General features: G+C 33.5%; 1 protein-coding gene and 1 non-coding gene across 5 annotated transcripts in view; both read left to right on the top strand.

Annotated features, from left to right (window-relative positions):
- Positions 1–27485, top strand: part of MIPOL1 (mirror-image polydactyly 1) — a 314898-nt gene that overhangs the window by 54228 nt on the left and 233185 nt on the right. For all 4 annotated transcript variants that reach the window (XM_044231953.1, XM_044231952.1, XM_044231951.1 and 1 more), the window contains 3 exons: positions 19182–19401; positions 21419–21554; positions 22903–23008. In XM_044231953.1, the coding sequence (XP_044087888.1) occupies positions 19182–19401; positions 21419–21554; positions 22903–23008 (462 nt within the window). The remainder of the gene's footprint in view (positions 1–19181; positions 19402–21418; positions 21555–22902; positions 23009–27485) is intronic.
- Positions 7344–7496, top strand: LOC122894938. The gene has a single exon (XR_006381927.1). It is a non-coding gene; the product is annotated as a small nucleolar RNA SNORA62/SNORA6 family (small nucleolar RNA).

Raw genomic sequence — 27485 nt, 5'->3', positions numbered from 1 at the left:
GTGCGCGCGCGCACACACACACGCGCACACACACACACACACAAAGAAGGAGGCATATACAAAGAGACCCACATACTGTAAAAGAGACACAAAGAAAAACACACAGAGAAGGAGAAACACACAGAGGAAGAGAAACACACAGAGGAAGAGATACTGAGAGAGAAAGAGGGAAACAGAGATGCAGGGAGAGAGAAAGAAACACACGTACACACAAAGTGATGGAGAGAGGAGACTGAGAGAAGGACTGGTACGGAGATGCATACAGAGGGCCACACTCAGAGAAAGAAACACAAACAAAGAGAGACATAGACACAGGGAGGGAGATACAAAAGTCAAAGAGGGAGGCACAGACACACATGTGGAAGCACAAACACAAGGATACACACACTGAGATGCACAGAGGAAGACAGCAGGGTAAAAGAACACAGTAGAAAGAGAGACATACAGTGAGAGAGACAAGGGAAAACACACATACACACACAGTGAAAGATGAAGGTGCACACAGATAGAAAGAGACACATGCATGTGGAGAAAGACAGCTGCACTCAGAGAAACAGAGCAAGACACGTTCAAATACAGAGACATGTGGAGATAGGTGTGCACTGAAAAATGCACTCAGAAAGAGACACCCGAAGAGAGATGGACTCAAGGGGCCTGAGGTAGAGCCAACAGAGACATGCAGAGATGTGCAGATGGGGACAGAGAAAGACCCTCCCAGACAGAGACAGAGAGAGACAGGAAGACAGAATCCCAGACAAGAAGAGAGACAGAAGATGCACAGGCAAAGGGAGAGAACAGCCAGAGATGGAAACACAATTTAAAAGACACACAGACTGAAAGATGGTCTGAAAAGCAAAGAGAGATGATAGATAGATAGACAGACAGACGGAAGATGGACAGACACACACGTAGGTAAGCAGGGCAGGCTGGTAAGGCACAGCTGTCTCCCTAAAGAGCAATATACAGAGAGCCATAAAGAGAGAGGTTTAAAAAATGTTAGTTTTTTTTTTTTTAAATGTTAGGTTTTTTTAACTGAAATCTCTTATAGTAAAATATGGCAAATCTGGAATCCCTAGGAAACGAAATCATTCTGAATATAGTGTTGCATGTAGTTGAAGACTTAAAGCTCTGTGTACATTGTTTTTATTTCCTCTTAATTTTCTATTAAAAAATTAGATTATTACTGAAACATTGCATACATGTCTCCCTTTTTTGATTCCCCTCTCCCAGCAGGGGTCTTCTTCCACCATATATCAACCTCACGTTACCTTTTTCAGAAGGTTAAAGGCCATTTTGGGATACTATTCTATTACCATTTTATTATATATGTTAATAGTTACATATTCCTTTGAATTATAGGAAGATGCTCTGCTTTCTGAGTATATTTTTTTCTGATTTCTGCACTTGTTTTTGATTTCCACACTTAAAATTTTTTTTTGCAGTTTCTACCTACCATTAACAAGCTTTCTCTAGACTGTTTGTTATGATTTTAGAATCCAGGTAGCTGATTGAATTGTGTACAAAGTAATAACAAGTAATATCTGGGTGAGGTAGTTATAGGTATTTAATTCAAAGTTTATGATTTTAGTGAATGGGCTTTATGACACTTAATTTCCATCTGTTTTCTTTATATTCAAGTTTGTGCTGGTGTGAAGCAGGGAACTAATTTTTTGTAGCTGTTTTTATTCATTTATGCAGATAAACAAGAAACATTCTTCTTTTCAAGGGCTCAAAGCAGTTTTACTCAATTTATGTACAATAATAAGGAAAGAGGAAGTAAATAATGATGCCCCTGTTATTTATGTTCCCTATTCAGAGGTCACATTGCTGTGGAAGTCATGTTGTTCACATTATAGACAAAAGGATCTCTACGGAACGAAAGGAATTATTTTTACTATATCTAAAGCTACAGACTGTGAAGGGAATACTTCTCATAAGTATAGAATAACCAGGAAAGAAGTTAAGGAAGGGAACTGCTAAAGCTGTAGGACACCTACAGAAAGGAAGGTTTTAGGGCTAAAGACATAGATTCATAAATAGTTTGCAGAAGGCATAGACCACAATAGATGTGACTGAAACATCATTAAGAAAATTTGCATTTTTACATTTTTTTTTTAACATCAGAGATAGGGATAAGGCATTCCTTTATATAAAGGCCTATTAATGAAACATTACTGAGGAATAAAATTAAATAGGTAAATGTAATATCTTTTGAATTTTGTGATATAATTGATATATTTAAAATCTAACATGGTCATTGCCTTGACATTAACATTCACAGGAGTTATCATAAAGCACAGATTGCTTCAAAGCTGTTTCTTAAACTAGTATTCATAGTCTGCTTGGGTAATTAGTTATTTTATTTAATATTATTTTACTTTTTTTTTTTTTAAAGAAATGGAGCCAACTAAAAACTTGTATTACACCGATGTCTTCATGTTACCTTATTCATTTTATTATAAGGAATGCTACAGTAGATCTTCTTTTCCTAGCTCTATTGTAGAAACATTGCTGAAATATTTGACGTGCCAGTTGATGCGGTATATAATGTGAACAGATGAAACCGTTTACTGTTTTTGTCAGTATTGACAGTTTAGAAAATATAAAGCTGTGGTTGGTAGGTAGAATGGGTGAGGGCATCTACAGAACGTGTCCAGGTGGAGGATGTTTGGTGTTGTTGGAAGCAATGCGTGAGTGAATCAGCATGTGTTGCCAAGTGAGCATTGGTAACGTCTTCTGGTTTCTTAAGAAATAAATGATGTCTTGCCCTTTTGTGAAAACTTTCTGTTTGTCAGGGTTTTTCTTATTTCTGCTTTTTCAGGAAGAAAAAAAAATGGAATGTTAAAATCAAAGGATGTATGTAAAGTTTGCCCCCTAGAGTGAGTTGTTATGTGATTCTTTTGATTGGTTGTTGCACCCTTTTAAGCATTTACTTATTTATTTACTTAACTATGTTAGAAAAAAGGCACGAGAGTCAGAAATCTCTGTAACTTTTTGGAATAGTATGATAAATTTCTGGATATTTCTTATTACATTTTGTTGTTTTTTATTCAATTAGCAGACACATGGTTTAGTTGTTTATTTAGAGTGCACAACAGTCCATGGAAAATAGCTTACATATTTATAAACAAACTTGTCTGCCGTAAGTATACGTATCTATAATAATATAGGGAAAAATGACATCCGGACACCATTTAAATTTAGAATATGGTGAAACTTATTTAAATTTAAAACCTTTAGGGGTCAGTGTTCCCTAAGAAAGGTTAAAAAAGGTTACTGTGCCTACCCAAATTAAATACTAAGTCTACTGTATTTTAAATATTTCTTACCAAATGAAGGCAAGAAATGGTAAGAATCATATAGCTTGAAGAAGCTTCAGACAACAACCTTTGAATTTTACAAGTTTCTTCAATATGATTTTTAGGTTTACTATTTTAGGTAATTGTATTTAATATGTAGTTTATGCATAGTTATTTTTACTTATATGTGTTATCTCAATTTAGATATGAATCATGTGTTTTTAAACTATTTTCTTTTAAGCTTACAAAGCCAACATGATTCTAAATTGTTGTGGAAACTTTGTCATTTGAAACGAGATAAAAAGCCATTGCTAGAAGTGCTTCGAGTCCTTTCATACTGTTAAACTACAATATGGAGGCCAGCAAATTTTTAAAAATCTTAACTTACTGAATTTAAGTAAAAAGCAACTGTCCTCTTTACTTTAGAATTAGGCTAACAATTATCTTTTATATCCATGATTCTGATGGTTTCTCTACTAAGCAAAATAAACAAGTAAAACCCAGCAAAAGGTAACTTGTCAGTGATTTGTTAGTTTCTTATTGAGTCACAATACTGTTTATTTTTGCTTGGCATTTGGAACCTGTGTGTCACCATCAGCCTCTTTTATTATTGGTTCATCTATCTTTCTGTCTTTTCACAAAGTACGTATTTTTTTTACCTTTTGTCCATCTGTTGTTCTGTAATTGAATTATACTAAAACTATTGCGGGATTTGTAAGTATTTTATAAAGGGAGATATCTTTAGAAATACTATAGAAGAACATCTAGCATGATTTTAAATGTCTGATCATTGTGACTTAAATATGAGTATAGAATCTCACATCATTTTCATAAACTTTCTTTTTAAAGCAGAGAAGAAGAAAATGGTGAGTTGCATAGAATGGCCATCCATTTCTACCAGCAAAGTAGCTGGTAAAAAAAAATGAGATTCCTAGGCAATATGATTAGACACTATTTGAAACTCAGTTTTTAAAATCTAGATAATCATTCCTTGTTAAATTACAGAACTTGAATTATATTTAATAATTGGCTTTCTATTCAGTAATGGCATATTTTCCTTAAAAAGTATTACATGTTTTTGTTTGTTTCATAGCAGAAGGTAAATTTTATGGAGAACTAGTGTATTTAATAATTTCGATAAAATGTTAAAGTAGAAGGAACACAAATTTTGGAGCTAGACAGAGCTGGGTTTCAGGTTTTTGATCTTCCACTTGCTACCTCCTGGACTTGAGCAAAAATTTCATAATTTTAAGCCCGAGTTTTCCTGTGTATGGAATAGGGAGATGATTTCTTTAGGACTATTTTGGAGATTAGGGATTATGTATGTAAAAGCGCTACTACAACACCTGAAAAAGATGAATTTATCTAATCTGTATTTCACGTACCAGAATGATTATTTTCACCAGTGTGATGGTGATGGTTTTTTACAAATGCTTAAAAAAAAAAGATTGATAACATACTTAACAGGACCTAAATAAATGGTGGTAATTGTTTTCATTGTTATTCTACCCAGCTGTCAAAGGTAGGTCTATTAAAAAATTTCAGAACTATTAAGAAACAGAAACAATGGTATTTGAAATAGTTATTATTAGTTTTATAAAAATATTCTTTTCAAATACGATGTCCACAATAGAAACTTGATTTTTCAAAGTAGCATAGCTTGTATTGGTATGTTTATGTTTGTTAGAATAGAATATAAAATCAATAATCTTCATTTAGGGTTGAGTCTAATTTTGTTTCTGTTGAAATCCAAATTGCAATAAAAATCTTCAGATAGTGGCACCACACAACGTACCTTCCGTTTCCTTTTGGCAAGTGTGAATTTAAGAATGCATTTTTTATTTTCCGTATGCCATAGAAGGGTTAAAAAAGAAGGTGTTCTTGGTCTGATTAAATTTATTACTTAACTCTGTAGGACCTAAGGTAGTAGAGTGTGGTAGCTTCTCACACATGACCATCTAGAATATTTTGGAAGAGTGGCTTTAGGACAACTGACAGCTGGTCAACAAGGACTGATTCATTTACAGAGGAAATGCTAAGGCTACTCTTAAAAGAATGATTGAGGCTCTACTCTTCCATAAAAAATTTTTTTTTCTCTTATTTTAAATAACTTTATTTAAATAAATGCGATTCTTTGTGTCTTTATTTTTAAGTTTGATATGAATGATTCCATTAACTAGTATTGGCCTCCGTTGTAAAACGGAATAAAAAAAAACGTTTACAAGAGCAACTTAAGTTTTCTAACTGGTTAGAAGGTTACGTACGGTATTTTGAGATTCGCTGTTTATGATATGAATTATTCACGTTTGTGAATTTATGCCCTAAGTTGTATTTTTTCCTTTATTTTTTTGCAGTTTTTAAATAGACTTTATTTTGTAGAGGAGTTTTAGGTTCGCAACAAAATTGAGAAGAAAATGCAGAGTTCCCACTATACCCCCTACTCCTTATCCCTCTATCCCCCAACACACACACACACAGACAACCTTTCCCACCATCAACATCCCCACTGTAGTGGAACATTTACTACATTTGAACCTACCTATAAATTCTGAATAAGGGAAAAAGTTTGTGGGATGGTGGAAGTCTCATCTTTTGTTTTGTTTTTATTCAAGTGTTTTAAATCAGTTCAGGCAATACTCTTCATGTGGAATTCTCATTACACCTTTGGTCCTTCATTTTTAAAAATGATAATTATTAAGATTAAGCACAAGTGGTAAATTTCTTTTTTTTTAATAAGTTTAATTCTCCCCCATTATTTCTGTACTATTGGTATGATCCTTTCTTTGTACAACTTGTAACTATTTCTTTGATTTAAGGAAATCCAACTCTACTTTTATGTATAAGTACTATCAGATTTATTTGTGGACATGAAAATATGAATTTTTTTTGAAATAGAAAAAATTACCTGAATTTTTCAAAAGTTTTTTGCTTTGTTTTAAATTCTCCATCTTTAAGATTCTGAGGTCTTTGATAAAAATCCTCATTGATTTCTGGTTACGGCCCTTTCATGCTAAAGGACTTTTTGGAACACACAGTTACAACACGTATCTTAATACAATGTTACTGAATCTTTAATTGTTTTTTTTTTAGAAATTAAGATTTTAGCTTATCGTATTTAAGATAACCATTGTGGTCTTCCTAGTGGCTGTATTTTTCACCTATAGTGTGATCATTATAAAGTCCTGGGTGTACATTGGCATTTTGTTGATTTTGGAGATCTGAATCAATACACATTGGTGTATAGACTGAAATTATAGCCATTTACACAGTGGGTCCAGGTTGACTGGCTTTTTATAGAGTAACACTGATGTGACTACATTTATTCACTAGTTTTGGTTATCAATAAATCTGGTAATTGAATAAAAAATTGGGGGGGGGATCACTAAATACTCCAACTGTGTGTGTGTGTATGTGTGTGTGTGTGTGTGTGTGTGTGTAATTCAGAACAACCTACCATATGGGCCATTATTATCTTTTGGGGAGTAGTTTCAGATGCAGGTTTTCTTTGCGTTTTTGCCTTTTGTGTTTTTGTTTTTTCTCAGAGAATATGAAAAGCAAACAACAAATCAGGCCACAAAATTTTGAAATTTCATAGTCTAAATTACTAATTAAAAATATTCTAATTTGTAGCTTTGGGGTAAATTCAATAATTCTTTGACAAAGAGTAAAACTGTGCTAATAAGATGTAAATTAAAAGTAATTATTTTTAAAAAATCCTGTTTGACTTTCATTTTTCATTTTTGAGAGTCTAGTCTTCACATATGGAAACTTTCTGGTACTTTACAATCAGGATGCTGCTAATGGGTGAAAAATTAAAAGTGATCATTTCATATTGAATTATATATTATTATATAATTATACTTGTTAAATAGATACAGAGTATATTAGTTTTTGCTAATTAAGCATTTTTAAAATTAAAATTAAATTCTCTTTTTTAATGTCGTTTCACTGGCTGTACCTAGGATAATTTGACATATGCCAAAACATAGTAATGTTTTTGGATTTTGAGCGATTTTAGTATAGAAATATAATAAAAATTGAGCACATGCACATTATTAGAGCTTAGAGTTGAGGCCTCTGGTTGGCCGATGAACTGGGAAATATAGGTAGTGTGCTACCTACTGTCCCGTCTTTCGCTAATTCCACAAGGGTCTCTGGCCTAATGAGTAGAGTTTGATAGTAATTCTTGCTACAAGTAGTAAACATAAATAAATAAACAAATAAATAAATAAATAAAAATTAAGCAAGATACACCTGATTTCTTTCTTTAATATCTTTTTTATTTCTCCCCCCATTCAAAATTTTCAGATTAATATTGATCAGATTAGGATAGATAGGTTTTATTAAGCATTAGTTTTCTTGAACCAACAATATGTATTAGGGGAAATATGGTAGGAAAGATAGAACAAACACATAATCTTTAAGGATTCAGGCTTGTGTATAAGCATTTGGAGTATGGAGTATAGAGTATTCTGGATTCTTTCCACAGATTAATGAATTTATGGAAAGAATTCCTATTTTAAGTGGATTAGATATTTTTGAATTTTTGTTTAAAAATCAAATGTTGCAAATTTGGAGTCACTGAAGCCTTTTACACAATTGTCTTTAAGTGTGTAAAGTTAAGTAATGATTTCGTTTTAGCAAATCTGTTTCCTTTTAGAAATCTTCAGTGTCCATATATTGTAGTCAACCAGTATAGAGTATAGACCAGGACAAGGCTGCATTAGTCCAGGTAAGAAGACCAAAGATAAAACAAAAATTTTCATTAAAAAGCCAATACTTGATCTCCTGAGAATGCAATAGAGACTTCCTCTGCATTTTTAATAGGCTATTTGCTCTCTAAGATGTTCTGTATTGGTCTTTTATTAGTTTTTTTTTTTTTTTTTGAAATCTCTTCTTCCTTAAGTCATTTGAAATGAAAATATAATTTTTTTTTTTACTTGAGCTTTTTTTTTTGCCTTAGATATTTAATGCCTTTTTTTTTTTTTCTTTTTAAAGTTATGAATGTTAACTCTGGTATGGGGCTGATGACACTATAGTATAACTGACTACCAGGGCACTACTACAGCAGTCATGGTTGACTGATGAAATGGGAGTCCACTACCTTTTCCTTTAATGCTTTTGGGTTTTGTTTTGTTTTGTTTTGTTTTCCTGGAGAAACAAATGGTAAATATGAATAAAATACACATCATTTGCATAGAAAGTTATGTAATGATGCCATATAGAGTATAATGATTTCCTAAAACCTTGTATTTAAAGTAACCTGAATTACAATGAGAGATAAACAGAATATTTACCCATCCCTTATGAGCTGCTGCTGATATGTAAATTTATTCTTCTACTTTGCACAAATATACTTTTGAGCTACTGCTTAAACACTTTGAGGTCCTTAGTCAAACAGTTTTAATGATGCCTCCAATATTATGAAAGTGTGACATTTGATGAATGTCTCATATAGTTTTGATATCTGGGCACATGTCAACAAAAAAAATTGAACATTGGTTTGTCATGCAACACCTAGATAATTTATAATTTTACTGTTTATATCCATCTTGACATTTTTTATCTGCCAAAGGCAGGTTTCATTTGGAATCTTAATCTGAGATTTATTTGGTGGATCTGGAAATCATAGCTAGGGTTCCCACAGGAAATGGTCCATCTACCAACAGATTAAATGGCAGTCCTGCAGTTGTTAGGGGAGCTCTGCATTTAACACACATGCATACTCATTCAGTCAGCACTGTGGAGAAAAATTAAAGTAGTAACCCAGGTTTAGGAACAATGTAGCTAAAAAGTCCCATATTTGCTGAATGACAAAGGGTTATATAGCAGCATTTCATTTTATTATTCGTGCTTGAATTTCTTGTTTGCTCTGTTGAGTCTGCTGACGAATACTAATAAATGCCTGCAACAATCCAGACGAGAGATGCCTGGCAACAAAGCTATGCGGTGGACCTCCCTGATCTTCTCCAGTTCACAACCTGACCTTTTGAAAAATTGGCTGGGCTAAGCTGCAGAATTTGGGTGTAATGGTTATTGTTAACTCCAGCTTTAGGATTTATTAATTTGTGTGATCAAGACTTACCTATACTTCAAAGTTTCAAAAGACCAAACACAATCATCCATCCATTAGAACTAACATTGTGTTTCAGTGATTTCCACTTAGTGTCTGACGGGTGATTCTTCTGTTTTGTTTTTCAAGTCTAAAAATGCTCTTAAATAAAATGAAAGGCACAAGTGAAGAAAATCTGTTTTGGTTATTGGAAAAGTTAGCATCCGTAAGTGTTTTATGAAATTGTTGAATTTATGGACAGTAGGTATGTGTTCATACTTAACAAACAAAAACTAGGTAATTATGAAACCTATTTTACTTGCAGATGTGGAAATTTAAGACTTAAGCTAGTTTGTTGTTATTTTTTATTGCTTTATATAAATTATTCTTATAACCAAATTTAGAAAGACCGAAAGGGTTAGAAATGTATAGTAGGTAGCAAAATAATTCATATCATTGAGGCAAGAAAGGGATAAAGACCACTTGTGTTAATTAATAAAATTTTAGGACAGTTTTCACAATTATTTCAACCTAGAGTATTTGCAGTGGTTTCAATAAGATGGTACAAGTTTACAGAGCTTTAATTTATGTGATATGTTCATAAGTTAATTAGGTAGCCTAAGCTTTAGGAGATTACACTATTATACTGTGTTCATGGTTTTCATACAGTGAAGGATGTTAAAATTTAGAATCTGAAACATTGTAATAGAATTTAGTTCTTACACAGAAATCTGATCTCTTCCCCAATAGAGTGAATTTTGATGTGCTTTTGACTATTTGGACTTGATAAAACAAACACTTTTTAAAATTTGGTATAGTATCACCACTTAAAATAACCTTTTCATAATAAAACAAATAACAAAATTCCAGTAAAATAATTTTCAGGCTAGCCAGTGGATAATTTGAAATATGACACACTAAGTCATCAGTTGTCTTAATCAAAGATGAAATAACCTCAACCTCACCAATTCTTTTTGATATTTATTCTAAATATGTAACCACATATAGGAATATAAAAGATGTAGCTCATTTTGAATGTTGAACCTTCATGTGCAAATGAATAAATTATGTGATATTGGCAGGCGTCGTGATTTTCCGACTTTATAAACCTTTGTAAACTCTTACTTCAAAATCTGATAGCTATATTCTGCCTCTGCCCCTGATATGTTTTTGACTTCTCATTATATATATTACACCCTTAATAGAACTACATAAGACTTTGTATCTGTGCTTTCCAACATGGTAGCCACTGGCTGTGTGTGGCTATGAGCACTTGAAATGTGGGCAGTGTTTATGTAGACCAATGAAAAATGAAAGTTATACTTCCTTTTACTTCTTATTGCTGCTCAAGCCAAATTATATTAAAACCTGAGAGAATATACAGTTTGACAGATTTGCATTTTTTTTTTAAAGGTTTTATTTATTTATTTGACAGAGAGAGAGTGAGAGAGAGAGAGAGACAGAGATCACAAGCAGGCAGAGGCAGAGAGAGAGAGAGAAGCAGGCTCCCCGCTGAGCAAGGAGCCCGATGCGGGGCTCGATCCCAGGACCCCGAGATCATGACCTGAGCTGAAGGCAGCGGCTTAACCCACTGAGCCACCCAGGCGCCCCCAGATTTGCATTTTTTTAAGCCAGAGAGATCCAGAAGTTATCTAATTTCTTGTGACTCCCAAGTTAGAATTTCTGAAGGATAACTGCCTGTGCACTATTAGCTATAGTCCTGATTATATCTAATATTGTGCCAATATAGTGAATGCTTAAGTTGTGTTGCAGAAACAGGCTATTTAAATTTCTCATTTTTTTAAAATGTATGTTTAACCCACTATTTTTTTTAAGGATTTTATTCATTTATTTGACAGACAAAGATCACAAGTAGGCAGAGAAGCAGGCAGAGAGAGAGGAGGAAGCAGGCTCCCTGCTGAGCAGAGAGTCTGATGCAGGGCTCGATCCCATAACCCTGAGACCATGACCTGAGCTGAAGGCAGGGGCTTTAACCCACTGAGCCATCCAGGCATCCAAAATTTCTTATTTTCTTGCTATGGGATTGAATCTACAGAAATATACTGTTGAATTTTCTTTCTGTACAATGAGTTTTCTTTCAGGATCTTTTCCTAGTGTCAGGATTTCTAAATTTCAAAGTCCTATTACTTCTGTAACTTATTAGTTTTATAATCTGATATGTGCTTTGTTAAATCAGTATGTGTTAACTATAAGTTTTAACCTCATTAAATATTTTCTCTTTATATTGTATATTTCTCATCGAATGAGCTAGCATTGTATTTATTTTTATATCCATGTCTTTGGATATTTTAATAAGAAATTTTAAATTATATTTTATTTATTCTTTTTGTATTTTAATTTAAAAATCTTTTGCTTAAAAAAAAAGACTTTTGCTTTTAGCCAAGCAGAATTTTGCAGATAATAATAGCTAACATTTATTGAGTGTGTACTCTCTGCTGACACTTTTCCAAGAGATTATATAATTTAAATAATTTAATCCTTATAACAACCTTTTGAGATAGGTGCTGTTATTATATACTTTTATTGGTAGGGAAGTAATTTGCTAAAGGTCATACAGCCATGTGGTGGAGCCAGAATTTAAACCCTGCCGTTTGTCTTTAGCTCATGCACTGTGGTTTTGCTTGGAAGATCTAAATACACCAGTGTTCTACTTGGAAGGTCTAACCTTTTCTCTTGTACACACTCATAGTAGGTGAGACCACTTTGATATGGCCCGATTTTCTGATGTCTTTTTCTTTTATGTTTGGCGGGGAGCGGGAAAGCACTTGTATGCATCTGTGTGGAAAACTAACCCTTCTCTGCATAAAAAAGGAAAGAGCATTATTTAGTAAAGGAAATAAATAGTATTTGCACACACACACACACACACACACAGATAACCTACATGTAACTTGCTTAAGGGATTGGTAGAAGTTATTTGGAGCCACTAACTGATACTTTTGTTCTGATTATGTTGAAACTAATGTTCCCTTAGAGAAATCCTTAACCATTGAAAAAAGACAACATCTTTTGTTTAAAATATGGGGCTACCATAGTAATTACATCATTACATCAATTTTACAGTCTTATTTAGTAGCAAAAAAAAAAGTGTCATGTCATTTTGATGTTGTTACATATGGTGGTAATGGACAATATACAGAAGAAAGAAGCAATAATCATGAGATTTTTGTTCTTTTTAAATTTATAAAATTACATGCTATAGTATAAGTAATCATCTGTCCTCTCCAAAAAAATTGTTTAAAGCAGTGGGACCAATTATGTGAGCAAGCATCAGAGAGCACATTAGCAGATTGCCTCCTTTATGGTTCATGTCAGGTATAAATTTTCCTAAGTAGCAACTGCATCTGAAGGTGCAAGATATCCATTTCTTTGAATATACTTGCTTACAATATTTCTATTGCCTTTTTTCTTTTCTGTCCCTGAGCTCTCAGGTAGCTGGCATGTTGCTATTCTGAGTAACCCTGGTAGGGATCCCTAGAGACAATTCTAGCTCAACCACTCTGAAGAAACAGCTCTGTAAACAGTATTGACCCCCCCAGGGGACCATCAAATCCGTTTACACAGATACCAGTTGTCACAAACTATTTACAAAGCCAGACAGAACAGAATTTCCCAGCCTTTAAGAATCCCTATTTGATTCTAGCCACCTCCTCCCTTCTGTGTAGTAGTGGGAAATAACAGTTATTTTTGGCCATGAGTCATGACTTGTTGAGTAGCATCAGTTTAACTGAGTGTATTATACATTAACTAATGTACAGTTGTCTGGAGAATCGAACTCAAGGGGGATCTTAGAGATTTCTTTCCTAGGGTAGGAAATGGCATAATATTGTCAATTTTTTTAGACTAAGGAATTAAGAATTAAAAGCAATGCTAGCATTGAGAGAGTTGACGATACTGATACCTCCAGAAATAAAGAGAATTTGTTAGATCGTGAAAATCATCCATTGGAAACAGCATGAAAGCCACTGGAGTGACACAAGGTCTTCAAATATATGTTGCAGGTAGCCAGGCACATGTATTAAGTATTAACATTCCCCCCAAATCTTAATGAAATCCACCCATTTTGCCCAGATGAATAAACTGTCTCTAACAAACAATAGCAATTTGAGGAATACCTAGTAGTAATCCTCTGTAACATAATTTTCAAATGGCCATGGGATAAGTTTACATGGTAGTGATATTAATAGCAAAAATTAGGAAATATATTTGGTTTGAAGTAGTCATATTCTCATGTCCAGTAATATAGTGTGCTCACAGAAGGGCAAATAAAGTAAATAAAGGAATTGATAGTAGTTATATAAATTCCCTGTCATTTAACTCTTAGGAAAGAAAGACTTCAGCATCTTATGAAGTATGAAGAAGAGATTGATAATTTATTCTCTAAGTCCATATGGAGAAATGTATTTAAATAGTATTAATTATGTTCATTATAACGATGGAACAGTTAACAAGGACATTGATTAAACGCTGAAGCACATTACTAAAGAAAGTTATAGAGTTTCCATTTTAAACCATGTGGAAGAGAGGAATTAATAGGATAATTTTAGTTTTAAGCTTTCATCTGCCTAGCGATAAGAGTTTGAATCAGAAGTGAATATGTTTTTTCTTTTAAACATTTATCTTTCTAATTGACTGTTGTGCAATACAGTTGCACTGTATTGCCTTAGATACTTATATTTCTATATGCAGTGCTTTTCTATGCATCACCCTCAGGTGATGGGGCAATCCGAATAGCTCAACTGAAGCTTTTAGTAGCGTCACCCCCTTATCACTTCATAATGAATGGTCTTTCTTCTGGGCTGGAGAGTTTAGGGAAGACAACTGAAGACTGAGGTAGAGTCAGTAAGTGATATCATCTTCTCTTGATTGGAGACAGTACTAACTCAGAAACTGAATTTAAGTCAGGCTTTGAAAAAGGTAAAGAAAACTTGGCAAAATGTAATATGGTATAGCAGTTTCTTAAAATCTGACTTGAAGAGTCAAAAGTACATCATGCCTGTAAGTTACTCTCATGTGTTATGGGAAAAAGTACATGTGTAGATAGGCAGGTAGGTAGATTTGGAGAGAATGAATAATAAAGCAAATGTGGTAAAATGTTAACATCTGGAGAATCTTGGTGCCTTCATCCAGTATAAAGAGATTCTTTGTACTGTTTTTGCAACTTTTTTATAAGACTGAAAAAAGAAATGACTTACCTACAATCAGTTCCTATCAGCTCTCTCACCTGTCTCTGTCTTCAGCATGTTCATGCAGTCAGTGAAGTCTGGACTCTCATTTCTCCTTTCTTTTCTTGCCTTTTTTTCTGAATGATTTCCATGTCTTACTAGGTGACACTTTTAGTACCTTGATTCCTTGATTTTTTTCTTCTCCAAGTACCTTCACCATCAATCTGTTTCATTAATCCATTGCCAGATGAGCCACATCTTTAGAGATTTTTACTCTCTCACTATAACATCTTGTCATTGCAAGAAAGACATAGAAGAAATGTTTTGTTTTTCCAAAAGCTATTCCTTTTCTGTACCCATGCTTTTTTTCCCCCCCTGTTCTCTTATTCTTACAGTCTGTCAACTTTTTAACTTGAACCCTTTGGTGGTTGATGGCTTTCCACATCCCTACTTGTCTTTTATTATAACAAATGTCTTTGTGAAATCTTCCCAGAGTCTTCTAGTTGAGCATCACTATGTCTAACATGTCTTATATTTGGTCTCTATAGCTCTAGTAGAGTCCTTTTTTTTTTTTTAAAGATTTTATTTATTTATTTGACAGAGAGAGATCACAAGTAGGCAGAGAGGCAGGCAGAGAGAGAGAGGAGGAAGCAGGCTCCCCGCTGAGCAGAGAGCCCGATGCGGGACTCGATCCCAGGACCCGGAGATCATGACCTGAGCCGAAGGCAGCGGCTTAACCCACTGAGCCACCCAGGCGCCCCTAGTAGAGTCCTTTTATATTGTAATCAAATCATTAGACCAGTTTGCCTTCCTCACTGTACTATAGAGTCCTTGAAGGGAGAGTCATTTCCCACTTGTTTTTGTTTTTCCCAGTACTTTCATCCAGCATATGACATTGGAGGTTTTCCATGGATTATTAAATTAATGAATAAATAGATTAATTAGAGGGGTCAAATTTTCTTTTTTTTTTTAAGATTTTATTTATTTATTTGACAGAGAGAGAGATCACAAGTAGGCAGAGAGGCAGGCAGAGAGAGAGGAGGAAGCAGGCTCCCCACTAAGCAGAGAGCCCGATGTGGGGCTCAATCCCAGGACCCTGAGATCACGACCTGAGCTGAAGGCAGAGGCTTAACCCACTGAGCCACCCAGGTGCCCAGAGGGATCAAATTTTCTATACAGAGGTTGAATTTTTTTTTCCAATTTATTTATTTTCAGAAAACCAGTATTCATTATTTTTTCACCACAGCCAGTGCTCCATGCAAGCTGTGCCCTCTATAATACCCACCACCTGGTACCCCAACCTCCCACCCCCCCCGCCACTTCAAACCCCTCAGATTGTTTTTCAGAGTCCATAGTCTCTCATGGTTCACCCAGAGGTTGAATTTTGATATAGGATAATGCAACATGGTAGAGTAGAAAAGCATTGAGAGAGTGTTTAAACAACATTTACTATGATAGTTGGTCAAGAACATAGACAGAAGGAAAATTTTATACATCAGCCTTGTTGCGTTAAAATAAAATTAAATTCTTAGTAGAAGAGTATAGATACTAATTTGCAGAGGAGGCTCCAAATGTAAACAGTTACAGTTGAAAATTTAAAAGCTTTTAGTACAGAGCAAGATTAGAAAGATCTAGAATTAATCAGAGCCAAGTCACACAGTATGGGGTTCTTCAAAAATATCAAACATTTTGACTTCAAATCCAGAAGTACATTAGGACTTGCTGAGTTTATTTCAATAATACTGTAAGGGATTATAATTACTATAATCCAGGAGGGATCTATAAAGAGTCCTTTTATTGGGAAGGTCACACATCTACTCTGAGTTTGAGGAAGATTGGACAGTTCCAGATGAAAAGGCACTGATTTACCAAGAGCTCAGCAGATCTTAAAACTTGACATCTGATAAGCTGAATTAAGGAGGAGTGCTATAAATATATTAAGCAGATAGCAAGTATAGATACCAAGGATGGAGGAGAGTAAACACTAGGAGGTTAGAAATAAAAAACTGAAAGCAGAAAGATGCTGAACTAGACCCAGAAATAGAGAGGTAAAAATATGGGACAAGATGTATGTAGTGGTAAGATAATGGTAATGTACGTGATGGAAAACAGATCAGAGAGTCAAGACTTAAGATTCTGAAGCAGTTGGTATGGTATTGTCATAAAACACTGGGGACTTTTTATAGCTGCAAGTGCTCCATGGCTCATGTTTTTACCTTTTGGGGAATCTTTGTACCTCATAAACTAGAGAATAATATAGGCCTTAATAGTAACTTTCTGATATATTCCTGGGCACAAGTTTTGTTATTTTGATATTGCTATCAGTAACTACTTTTAATTCTCTTACATTTTAGTTACAGTTGATCCTTGAACAATCTGGGAGTTACGGGCATCAACCCTAGGTCAAAAATTCACATATAACTGTTGACTTCCCCAAAATGTAGCTACTAAATAGTGGAGAAGCCTTACCAATAATATAGTCGATTAACATGTATTTTGCATGTTATATGCATTCTTACAATAAAGTAAGCTAGGGAAAGAAAATCATAAGAGAAAATACCTTTACAGTACTCTACTGTACTTATCGAAAAAAATTCATAGGTAAGTGGAACTGTGCAGTTCAGAGCCATGTGTTCAAGGGTCAGCCATACTTTTAAAGTTACACGGTAGTGTTAGAAAGCATGGTTTATTGATGATATAGTGGTATTCTTTAATGTCCATTTATAAAATTCCCTAATTGAGATTTTGGAGTTCCCATTCTACTAATACCCGCCTCTTGTAGAAAAGTAGCATGATGGGCGCCTGGGTGTCTCAGATGGTTAAAGGTCTGCCTTCAGCTCAGGTCATGATCCCAGGGTCCTCAGATGAGTCCACATCGGGCTCTCTGCTCAGCAGGGAGTCTGCTTTTCACTCCCTCTCTGCTCCCCCTGCTTGTGCTCTCTTACTCTCTCTGTCAAATAAATAAATAAAAATAAAATCTTAAAAACAAAAAAAAAGTAGCATGATGAATGTCTGAAGCACACGATGTAGATATTTTGAAATGTCAAAAACCAACAAATAATCTTCAGATACCTGGAGTTGTTCGAGTTTAAACCAAAACAATATGATGTTGAAATTTCATAGCTTACAGTATATAATTATGATAGCACATTCTCCCTATTTGTTTACTCAAACAAAATGAAATTAAGAGGAATTTGCTAAAAGCAAGTGGTTTCTAATTTAGTTTCAGCCACCATGATCATGTCCAGGACTTGGAGTTTATAACTGGCCATACCTAATTTTAGCATATCTATAGGCAAAGAATTTCTCCTTAAGGAATGAATACTTTGTGAAAGATCACTTATTTATAAGTGCCCGTATTTTGTTTTTATTCTAAAACTACTGTCCTTGGGGCGCCAGGGTGGCTCAGTGCATCAAAGCCTCTGCCTTCAGTTCCGGTCATGATCCCAGGGTCCTGGGATCGAGCCCCGCATCTGGCTCTCTGCTCAGCGGGGAGCCTGCTTCCTCCTCTCTCTCTCTCTGCCTGCCTCTCTGCCTACTTGTGATCTCTGTCTGTCAAATAAATAAATAAATAAATCTTAAAAACAAAACAAAAAAAAAAACCCTACTGTCCTCTGCTTTTCTTCTTAAAAGGATTTTAAGTTTGACAGGTTGGAAAAGGCATCATCAACAGACAGGTGAGATTCACCTGCTTTTTAAAGTTCAACCATTATTGATGCTGGAAATAATAAAGTATTTGTTATAATCAGTATTTGTCTGTTGGTGTGATTTACTGGTAAGGGAGTTTATCTTAGGTACTTGTGTGTGTGTGTCATTTACTTCCAAAAATTTCACTAAATCATCAGATATACTTTTCCTTTGAAATAGCTATTATTTATTAGTTACAGCTATAATAACTTTTATGAGATAGCCAGGCTTTACAAAATAGATTTTCTAATGTATAATATATATCTGATAAAAATGGGAGTTAAAAATAATGCCTATATTGTGTTAATTTTTAATATTCTGATGATAAAAATAATAGCTAACATTTACTGATGTGTCAGACACTACGCCAAGTACTTTGCATGTATTAACCTAGATAATCATCAAAATAACTCAAGCAAAAGTGTTACTATGTTCTCATTTTACAAAAAGAAACTTAAGCTTGGATGGGTAAGTAACTTGACCAAAGTTATGCCCTTGGCAAAGCTGAAATTCTAACCCAGGCAGTCTGATACCAGAGTTGCATGCACATTATCACTTCCCTATAATTATTAACTTATTGTATCCTATTTTTTGGAATCTAGAAAATAATGTTCCTACACCTGTGTTTCTCAGCTTTAATTTTATGCTAGAGTTATTTAGACACTCTGACAGATCTTGATTTAATTAGTATAAGATGTGTTCTGGACTAAGAATTTCCAGAAACTCCTCAAGTTATTTCAACCTGCAGTCAAGGTTGTAAACCATTGCCCGAGTACCTTCCAGAAGTGGAAAAACTATACTGTACATGCTTAGCTGATTACGGTAGGAGTAAGAATAGTAAGTACATGTTTAAAGCTATGAGAGCACCTATTTCCACAAAAAACTTTCATTTGAATGATTTAATATGTAGCTATGGCATTTCACATATCATTTGTTTTTGTTTTGTTTTAAATACAGAGATAGCTCATAGTTATCTTGAACAAAAGACTACAGGGAGAAATAAAAGTACAGAGTCGGATGAACTACCAACTGTGAATTCCAAGGAAGGCATGCATCAGAAATCCAATGAATTAGTCAATGAAAACACCCATGAGGACACAGAACTGCCAGGGCAGAGATCAAGGAATTTCCCTTATCCAGGTGATGAGAGAGCTGACTGCACTACTAAAAAATCCAAGTGAGTGCTGGCAGACTTAAATTTAGGAAATAAGATTGAGAAAACTCTTTCTTCTTCCCTTCCTCCTTCCTCCATTCATCTCTCCGTTTCTTTTTGGCATGGGCTAAATTGGACATATGATTAACTTACTGGAATTTGGGCAACCTACCAGAGTTTTCTACTGTTTTCTTTACATGGGTGTAGTGTGTGTAGCTTGCTAACTGAAAAAGCACAAGGTGAGTTTTAATGAAGGCAAAATTGAATATTATTGCCTGTGTCCTTTCATTTTGGATCTGGAAATAACTGTTAAGGTGACACAAAAGGGAAATTATTCATCAGAACCCTAAACTGGCAGTTCTAGGACAAAATAAGCTCAAAGGTGTGTTTTGGTTTTGGTTAGCATGATTTATTGTTTAAGTGAATTTGAATGCTTCTAGAAAGGCCTTGTACTCTCTCCCATTTGTCTTCGTTATTATTTTCTTTTCTGCACATTCACCTTATCTACTTATCCCAGGAAGAGATTTGATTTTGTGACACCTGTGACTTAGCTCTATGGATTAAAGTATTTTGATAATTAGTCTTATATTTTGAAAATACTGCAGAATTGTAAAAATTTCAATGACACTTACATATTCAGTCCAAACAAAATCTTATATATTTTAATAGGTTTGCATAAGAATAGCTAAATAAGGGACGCCTGGGTGGCTCAGTTGGTTGGACGACTGCCTTCGGCTCAGGGCGTGATCCTGGAGTCCCGGGATCGAGTCCCACATCGGGCTCCCAGCTCCATGGGGAGTCTGCTTCGCTCTCTGACCTTCTCCTTGCTCATGCTCTCTCTCACTGTCTCTCTCTCTCAAATAAATAAATAAAATCTTTAAAAAAAAAAAAAAAAAGAATAGCTAAATAAGTAAAATGATTATTTAAAAATTATTTAGTAGATATATTAATGAACATTAATATATAATTTATGTATTATTAATGTGTTTCTACTTCTTGGCAAATAGTTAGATCATTACTAAAGTGCAGATTTCGAATATACTTTTGGGGAATAAGAGTAGGGATGAATGAAGAAGTGATAAACATTTTTTAACCACATGGGACAAATAGCAGAGATTGGGCTAAAACCTCAGTATGAAATATCTAATGTAATTGCAACAGAAGAAATACATGGTAGGTGGAGCTGCAGGGACTGTCTCAGACCTCACTGATTAACTTCTTAGAAACTCTAAGATTTACCTATGTTTACAACTTTAATATGATGCCTTCAAAAATGATCTCTTTTCCCTTCTCTTCTTTTTTTTTTTAAATTTTAAAAAGATTTATTTATTAATGTGAGAGAGAGAGAGCACAAGGAATAGGGAGGGACAGCTGGAGAAGCAGACTCCTTGCTGAGCAGTGAGCCTGACGCGGGGCTCGATCCCAGGACCCTGAGATCATGACCCGAGCTGAAGGCAATTGCCCAACTGACTGAGCCACTCAGGCACCCCTCCCTTCCCTTCTTTATACTACATGCTAACAAGTCGATATTGTTCTCAAATAGCATACAAAATGTCAAAAAAGATTACTTACCATTAAATGTCACAGGAGTAGGTTTTCATTTTTAATTTGTTTTGAGTTTAATAATGAAAAAATGATATTCTGTCAACTGAATTGAAAAAAAGTATGAATGTTGTTCCCATTTTCCAAAAAGTGAGATATGTTTCTAGAATCCTGTCCAAAAGTCTAAATTGAATTATTCACAACCCTTAAAACCTGAATTCTTTAAGTGTACTGAACCATGAATCTCTGTAGAAGTTATTAAATGTTTTCCACAGATTTAGTTCTCTTAGTTGATAAATTAGAACCTCTGTAAAATTGATGTATTTATTCTTTTTGATCCATAGGATTGTCTTAATGGTGCATAACAAGAGAAATTTAAAATTAAGTAACTTTACTTACTTTTTGTTAAATTTGTCTCCCTCATTCGCATTCTAAAATTTATAGATCCTGTATAGTAGAAATTATATGTATATATTGTTTAACAGTTTTTTTATTACAGCATTATGGAACATAGAGAAAATGATTTGCAGTGTGAATGTACGATCCCCTGTCAAGTAACTTCAGACTTAGATAAAGAGAAGAAAATAGCATTTCTTCTAAAAGAATTGGACATTCTCAGAGCAAGCAATAAAAAGGTACAATATAGGAAGTCTGATCATTGTACAGTGTGCATTTAGCTGTTGACCTTCTAAGTTTGCTTTGTTGCCCATCATAATTCAGTTTCATGCTGTATTTTCACCCTTTAATGGTATAGCTCTATATTGTTACCATACCATGGCATCAGATAATGACTGAGACAGTGGCTATGAAAAGCAATTTCTTTCATTTCCTCCCTGGCTGGCCCATGATATCACTTCCTTTTTCATAGAACTATGGTACCTGGAGTAGGTACCTAAAAAGAAGATTCAAGTTTTATTGTAGTAAAAGTTTACTTCAGTATTATGGAAAGTGAGAAATACAATGTACTGATTTTGTGTTACTTAACTTTTTTTTCTTTTTTTAATAGTATCGGTGCCCTATATTTTACTTCAATAATATATGTAATTTAAAGTCATAAGTCTTGGCAATATTGTCACTTTCCTTGTGTTGTTAGGTACCATCGCATTTGTCCAATCCATTTTGTCATGTCATGTTTTATCTTTCCGGACTCTTTCTAGTTGCATTTTTTTGAGCTTTAAATAATGTTATTAAATAATGTTCATATTTTATGTTTTCTGTTTTTTTAACCTCTGCATACCTCTATATACCTTTCTGATTTTAATATTCTAGTTTTTTGACCTAATCATACTGAAGCGCGATGTTAGGAATATTGATCACGCCTGACAGAAAAGAACACAAATGACAAAAGCCAAGGGAGGAATTGAAAAAAAAAACAAAAAACAGTTGAGGGGTTCTGTATGAAAGTAGGAGATATTTTCTGTATTTTCATTTAGCAATTATTTATTATATGCCCGTTATAAATCAGGTACCAGTGCCAATTTAAATGGAATATGATGGGATAGCATTCTCAAAGATTTGTTTCACATATTAAGATTATTATCTTAATTAATTTTGTTTCAAAATATTAGAATTACTAAGAGAAGCTGTAAAGCTGTGCTGTCCGTTATTTTATTAGGATAGTGCCTTCCAAGTCTTTTGCTTTAGACAAAAGAACAGATCAGATTGCTTTTTGCAATAGTTATTTTTAATAATTATGTCATTCCTTCTTTAATTTCATTGGCCTGTACACACACATACAAATTAAGTGTATATCAAAATGTTTTTATAATTTCTATATCATTATAGGTAATTATTACTTTATGAGATGTCTTAAAATTTTAAATATTATGGGGTTACCTTCCCCCCCCACCCCAGAGTTATGTATTTAGGCAATTACATGTAATATAGAAGGGCTTAGAAAAAAATAATTTCTACTTTGGGATTAATTATATTTCTGCAGGAAATTTATCAAATAAGAATCTGTGTTTTTTCAATGTGTTTCAGCTTCAAGAAAAATTGACTAAAGAAGATAAGGAACAGAGAAAACTAAAGCTTAAGCTGGAACTCCAGGAGAAAGCAACAGAAGCTCATATTGCTGAAAAGACAGCAGGTATAGTAGATGGTTATTAACATACAGTCTTAAGAATCATACACAAGGTTATTATATGAGGTGGCTTTGGTGAATACTAGCATACTAGCTTATTTGCCAAAGGAGGGGAGGCTCTGTCTTTTTTTTTTTTTTTTTTTTTTTTTTTGGCTGCATAGAAAATAGGTGGCTTTAACATCCTGGTACTGGTATTAGTGAGAGCTTTACCTGTATTCATACTGATTTGGGCATTAAATGCATTGTTAACACCATGTCAATCCAATCACAAAAAGGTTGTTTGTTTTGTTGGAAGGGCCTGAACAAACAAGGGGAAATAATGATTACCAGTGCCTCTACCTTTCAACCAGCAGTTCAAATACCACTTATTGTTTTAGCTCGTTGAGAGGAAATACTTCTGTTCTGTGTGAAGATAGTCATATATTCATTGCCAATAGAAACCTATATTTGATTCAAAAATCTGTTTTGTGCAATTAATATAAATTTTCATCTGATGATGTGGATGATGGAGTTAGTATTTTCACTGAGAAGATTAAAATGTAAGGTTGCCAGACTTTAAGATTATAAATGACTGCCTTAAATATGTTTTGGAGTCTATCTTTACTCACAGGTATTTGCAAGAGAAGTTTTTTTTAATGTATCTGTGATATATTACAGATCAGATCAGATGATTGTCAATAGTCTGTTACTCTCTTCCTCACACTGTTTTATGTTAAGGATAGAAATCTCACAGTATAATAGAAATTAACATGCAGAGGCATTTTAAAGGTTATTTATTTTAGTGTTTTTGTATCAATTGGAATGATTTGAAGAAAAATTGTATTTCTTGATTAGTTTGAAGCTATAATCATATTTTATGAGCTATATTAAGCTGGTTATTTATATGGAAGAATTCTGGTATCTTAGGTCAGAGACATTCCCTGGTAGAGCCTGTCTTTAGAATATCACTACGCAAAATACAACTAAACATCATTATGAAAATATAACCAAAATTACCATAAATAAATACTCGAGCTAAAATAACAAATGGTTGCTTTTCAGTTAATGTTCAAGAACCATGGATGTTTTGTTTCTTATTTAGTAGAGAAATATGAGGCTAATATATTTTAAGGAAAATTAAACATACATTAAAAATGAATAATTCAGATATAAATTTGGAACAATTTGGAAGTGTCTTGGTTTTTTTATAATCAAATATGTATATACTAACTGCTAAGAAGGTATTATAAGAAGTACATTTGTTTGAAGGTGTTTGTGTCATAATATGACTTTGCATGCGTCTTATAGGAGGAATTCGATAAGATTTAGGCCAGTTAGGCCATTTCACTGGTGAAAAGCATGGATTGTTATGTCTGCATAGATCATTTATGTGTTGGAGGGAAAAAGTCATTAAATAGTGTTATCTACTCTTAAAACTACTGTATGATATAGCTAATCATCTACTTCAAATATTTACTTATTTGTATATATTTAAGACTTCCCTTTGACTAAATAGTATGAATCATGCATACATGAATTGGAAAGAATTTGATCACTTTATGATTCTTGTTAATCACATATTTCTCATTAATTATACAATATTATTTTAGTAAATGTTTGAAATGTGTAGTATTGTTTTGCAGCCTCCTAAGTTGATGAAAATAGCAATGCTATAGTTTCTCTGGAACAAAGCAATCTACTTAAAAGAGATACATCCAACCTCTTAGTTACAAAAATGACAAAAATGAAAATCCTCTGAAGTTTTTTGAAAGTATAAATTTTCAGTGTGTATCTTTTCAATGTTTCAGTTCTACCTTTTAAAAAAGATTAAAGATATTTTACTTGTGACATTAGAGAGAATCATTATAATATGTCAAATTTTTTTAAAAACTGAATTGCTTAAGAAATCCATTGGTTTAGTGTGTAAACCTGGCGATTCACAGACCTGTACCCTGGGGATAAAAATATATTATATGTTTATAAAAAAAAATTTTAAAAAAAGAAATCCATTGGTTTGAAACTATAAGAAATTCATTAAGTAATTCTTGATAGACTCATGATTCTTTCATATTTTTTCATACATACAGTCTTAAATAGCTTATTTCCTACCTGACTGGTTATAAGTGTAGTCGAAAAGCAAAACACAGTAACAAAAACAACTATGCCAGTACCTTAATAGAAAGAGGGACATTATAAGAATATGATTACGTGTGAAAAATGTTTTATTTAGTATCATATGGAAGGATAATAGTCCATATAACAAGAACAAAGAAATCCATATAAATAGTAATGTTTGTTTCTATCATTTGCTCATTTTTATATTCAAAATAAAAAGTGTACTTAGCTAAGTATATTATGAATATATACCATATTTATGTATTATAATGTACTTAAGCAGAATATAACTGTTTAAAAAAATGAAGATATCCCACATAAAAAGAAATACATGCAAAAACATCTCTAAACTGGGGCGCCCGGGTGGCTCAGTGGGGAAAAGCCTCTGCCTTCGGCTCGGGTCATGATCTCAGGGTCCTGGGATCGAGCCCTGCATCGGGCTCTCTGCTCAGCAGGGAACCTGCTTCCCTGCCCCCCTCTGCCTGCCTCTCTGCCTACTTGTGATCTCTCTCTCTCTGTGTCAAATAAATAAATAAAATCTTTTAAAAAAAAAAAACCCTCTAAACTAAACATTGGAAATTGCAAATAAGATATAAAATGTATGTTCATAGATTTTTTCAAATAAAATACTAATTAATATATGATGTACTCAAAGGAATTAGGAGCCATTTCTATATAAGAATATTCATATCAGTATTAGTTATGAAGCCAAAAGTTAAAATCAAACACTAAGAGAATGATTAAATAAATTAAGATATGTTTATGCTGTCAGACATCATGAAGTAACTAAAAACCATTTCTGAATAATTGGTGCAATGAGAAAATCTTCATGACAACATTAAGTGAAAAGTAGGGGAAAACTATAATTTAATTTTGTTAAATATATCTATATATGTGTGTTATATGAAACAAAAGGCAAATTTTTATAGTATTAATGGATATATTAATGTTCCAATTAAGTTTTCTGCCCTTTCAGGTTTTCTAGAATGATTGTGGATTAGATTTAGTAGTACTACTATGATTAGAGATTAGTATTACTAATCACTAAAGATATGATTCTTTTTAAAAAGTTACTTGCTTTCTAATCTAAAAATGACTCCTGTGATAGGTTTGATATATAAAGACCACATAAACCAAAGTTTTATGAAATCTAATATGATGGCTGTGATGAAATATTATCATTTTACCTATGCCATTTTTGTTGTCTTTCAGATTTTCTCATTTGTTTTTGTCTGTATGTGTATTATGTAACTTATGTATATATTAGTCCATCTTTTCTTCTCACCTGATTGAATATAAGAATATGAATCTGGTGTTGTCGGGTTCCTTGGGGTGGCTTGGTTGGTTAAGTGGTTAAGCGTCTGCCTTTGGCTCAGGTCATGATCCCAGGGTCCTGGGATTGAGTGTCACATTGGGCTCTCTGCTCAGTTGGAAGCCTACTTCTACCTCTGCCTGCCGCTCCCCAGTTTGTGCTCTCTCTCTCTCCCTGACAAATAAAGTCTTAAAAAAAAACAAAAAAATCTGGCATAGTCAAAACCACATAAAACAAGGTGCCCAGTTGTCTGTAAGACACGTTGAAATAATGGGAAATCCAAAAGTCTTGGAGTCAAATTGACCAAGGTTCAAATCACAGCTTTGATACTTAATACCAATTTTGTGCCTTTGGGCAAGTTACTTACTAGCTTCATCAGGTTTATTTTCTCCCATATAAGATGTAAATGTTAACTAATTTACCAGATAATTTTAAGGATTATAGATAATTTATAAAAGCACCTAATATATAACTGATACTCAGTAAGTTGTAGCTAATAGTAATACTGGTTATTTCTAGCTTTATAAAATTCTTAAATCTTTAATAATAATCATAAGTCATTGGAGCACTGGGTGTGGTGCATAAACAATGAATTCTGGAACACTGAAAAGAAATAAAATAAAATGAAAAAAATTTATAATAGAAAAAAATAAATAAAATAAAGGGAAAAAAAGAAGTCATGAAAAGATTTTTGTTCTATGGCTTTTAATTAAAATACATTTTACTTAAATGTAAATCCAAAATAAAAGAAATGGGATACAAATGATTTGGGCTTTAATCTAATGTATACCTATAATAAACTTCCAGGCAAACTGTTAAAATAGTGTTATGCCTGTTTCCTTTACTTCCCTGTTGGTTTTACATAATGTGAATACTGTCATTCTGATGTAATCCCAGGAGGGTTTGAAACTCAGTTGTTTCCTCCATTGTGATAAAATCTCAAATGGTTGACCCTTTACCCTCCTCTTCTTTTTTGTTATCACCATTACCATCATTACTATTTTTATTAGGCACTTTATAGGAACTAAACTAACTTCTTTAAAAATCAAACAAGAAATATTTATTGAAGGGTTATTA

Source organism: Neovison vison, chromosome 13 (genome assembly GCF_020171115.1).
Source record: "Neovison vison isolate M4711 chromosome 13, ASM_NN_V1, whole genome shotgun sequence".
NCBI lineage: Eukaryota > Metazoa > Chordata > Mammalia > Carnivora > Mustelidae > Neogale > Neogale vison.
Note: the sequence above shows the minus strand (reverse complement) of the source record. Positions and strands in the feature narration are given on the sequence as shown.